The sequence below is a fragment of the Mastomys coucha genome, unplaced genomic scaffold (genome assembly GCF_008632895.1).
Source record: "Mastomys coucha isolate ucsf_1 unplaced genomic scaffold, UCSF_Mcou_1 pScaffold12, whole genome shotgun sequence".
Lineage (NCBI taxonomy): Eukaryota > Metazoa > Chordata > Mammalia > Rodentia > Muridae > Mastomys > Mastomys coucha.
Genome location: NW_022196894.1, coordinates 35,007,773 through 35,010,707, shown reverse-complemented (window position 1 = coordinate 35,010,707; position 2,935 = coordinate 35,007,773). Strand labels below are relative to the sequence as shown.

The 2,935-nt window shown below is 34.2% G+C and overlaps 1 protein-coding gene across 8 annotated transcripts in view; it reads left to right on the top strand.

Moving 5' to 3' along the window:
* Stxbp5l (syntaxin binding protein 5 like) overlaps window positions 1-2,935 on the top strand; it is a 268,083-nt gene that overhangs the window by 252,556 nt on the left and 12,592 nt on the right. For all 8 annotated transcript variants that reach the window (XM_031363837.1, XM_031363833.1, XM_031363831.1 and 5 more), the window contains one exon: window positions 1,038-1,398. In XM_031363837.1, coding sequence (XP_031219697.1) covers window positions 1,038-1,398 — 361 coding nt within the window. The remainder of the gene's footprint in view (window positions 1-1,037; window positions 1,399-2,935) is intronic.

Here is a 2,935-nt window from a genome sequence, read left to right as displayed (position 1 = left end):
AAAAAAAAAAGTAAATAAAATTACCATCACATTTTGACCTTTTAGCTAAGATCAAAGATCAAGTATAAAATTGGCAGAATAGAGTAACTATGAATGTTGAAATCAAATAATACTTATTAAGGGTTTAATTTCAGAAAAAATTAAAAGGCATTTTCTATCAAATGAGCATTAAAAGACAAACTGGGATTGGGTAGTAAAATACATACACACACACATACATATATATATATTCCATATATATGTACAAATAATATATAATTTATATTATAGATACATATATAATATGTAATAATATGTATTGTTATCTATTATATGTATTATATATTTGAACTTACTTGAAAAATGAAAGTTATATACATACTTAAAATTTGCCTTTTAAAATGTTAATAGAACTATATAGGATAATGAAAAAATTACATGTCTGTGTTTCCAGGGCTGACCACTCTATATTGAACAACCAATAGAGGAGCTCATCCCCAGAAGGAGTAGATTACTCTTCTCCCAGTAATCACTAGCTGCCTGTGGTTCTTGGACTAGGAGGAGGGAAAATGGGAGAGGTTTGCTGGATGTGCTGATGGCACGCAAGGAAGGGGGGAATGATGTGGTTCTATTCAATTAAAAACATATTAATTAAGAAACAATAATAATAGATGTTTTGAATTTAAAAAACAAAAGAATCTTGGAATTTAAATCAAAAGACCCGAGCTCTAGTCCAGGCTAATATTAACTACGATTGAGGCTCTAGTTCAGGTTGTATGGCCTGTCCCAAGTGTCATTGCCCTTGTAGATCTGTATTCTCATTAATATAAGGAACAACTTTTGCCAACTGATATTTTAGGTTTTTTTTTAGACCTAAAATTTTATTAATATAAGTTATTACATCAGATTAACTCACAACACATACTGATTTTTATATATTGTTACAAAATTATGCACGTAAATTATCATAATGTAAAACATTTATTGCCCATCAATATATAATAAATCGCTGCTTTAGTCAGGACTTCACACGTGAGTGATATGCACTGTTTTTACAGGTACATTCCTCTCATTGAAAGGAGCTGTGCTAACATTTTCCTGCATGGACAGAAGTGGCAGTTTAATGCAGCCTCCATATGAAGTATGGAGGGATCCAAACAACACAGATGAAAATGAAAAAACCTGGAAAAGGAAACTGGTCATGAACTACTCATCTTCATCCCAAGAGATGGGAGATCATCAGTATACGATAATCTGCTCAGAAAAACAAGCCAGAGTCTTCTCACTGCCTTCCCAGACCTGCCTTTATGTACACAACATCACAGAGACGTCGTTCATCTTGCAAGCAGATGTGGTGGTCATGTGCAACAGTGCCTGCCTGGCTTGCTTTTGTGCGAATGGGCATATCATGATAATGAGGTACCTGGTATATTTATTGCTAACTGATAATCACGACAATGCTAACAAGGTCAAATGGTGAAAAGTATATTAATACTGTTGTAACCTGATATGGTGTTTCACTATGTTTGTGAATGTTCTGATCTTCCATTGTTGAATAACGTGAAGAGACCTCTGTGGTTTGGATGTGGAAAAGGCTTGGTTTGGTTTAGTTTACTAAAAAAATCTTGACATATTCATATTAACATGTTAATATGAATATTAATAAATCACATATATTATTGACATTGGAGAATCCAAGGAAATAATTATTCTTAATGGTTCATACATTAATTTTACAAGCATTGGGAATATGTTAGGCACTGGATATTGAAGCCATACGGAAATGCGATCATCTATTACTTTCACTATTACATAAGAACTTTACACACAGAATGTCACTTGATTCTCATAGCTTTGCACAGACATCAACAAGTATTATTTTCATCTCCCACTTAACAAGTTAGAAATTCCAGTAAAATCATTTATCTGAAGGTGTAGGGTACAGGAAAAGTGAAGTCGGCACTCAACAGTATACTGACAGTCATAAGATGTTTAAAATAAGCAGTAAGCCGAGAGAGTGTGTTCTACTGAGATTATATAAAACACATGAAACATAAAAATATTATCTATCTAATGAGTTTATGAATTTAGCAATGCAATAGTAGACATTGGATGAAAGAGCTACAAGAAAATAAAAACTGTTCAATATCCTATAGAAGTAATTGTCATGCTTGTCAATATCTTGCCTTGTTCCAAAATCATTTTACAGTAAAATATTATGCTAGACATGAAAAGGAGTTAATAATTAGTAACATACAGTAATAAACAAATGATTAGAAAACAGAAAATTAAAAAATGCAAGTAGAGGAAATGCAAATTTCTTTTGACAAACTAAGTCCCCAAAGTTTCAAAGTATTGACTCATTAAATGTATAGTAGGAAAAATGACCTTGGAGAGGAAGATTGGCATAAATGGGTTAGGACCTTGAATGAGGAGCTAGGTATAAAGTTTATATGAAATGGGGGTTTAAGTAGGTAGTTAGCCTTCTGTGGGTGTGCATAGGAAATACTCATGGAGACAGGGCTTGGGATGGGCTCTTGATCTGCAATGCAAAGCCAGCATGGCAGGGAAGGAAACCTGCTGTGTGCAAAGCGGGTTTGCTATACAAGGTAGAGGAGATCACTAAGTCTCAGGATTTGGGGAGTTTGGAGTACAGTAATGTTATTAGCAGGTAAGAAAGTGGGGGAATTTGAAAAGAATGAGAATAAGGAGTTTGGGAATGGATTAAAAATAAGTTTGACACTTGAGGCACTCCTAAGCCACTGTCCAGAAGACAGCTTAATAATTTAAGGTCTGCTCTCTTGGAAAAGCATGGGCTTGAGTGCCATCTAGGAAAATGACAACAGCAAACAGCAGAGATCATCAACAGATTTTACAAAAAGAAATGAACATTAGACATAGCTCTACCGGAGGACCCAGCCATACCACTACTGGGCATATACCCAAAAGATACTGC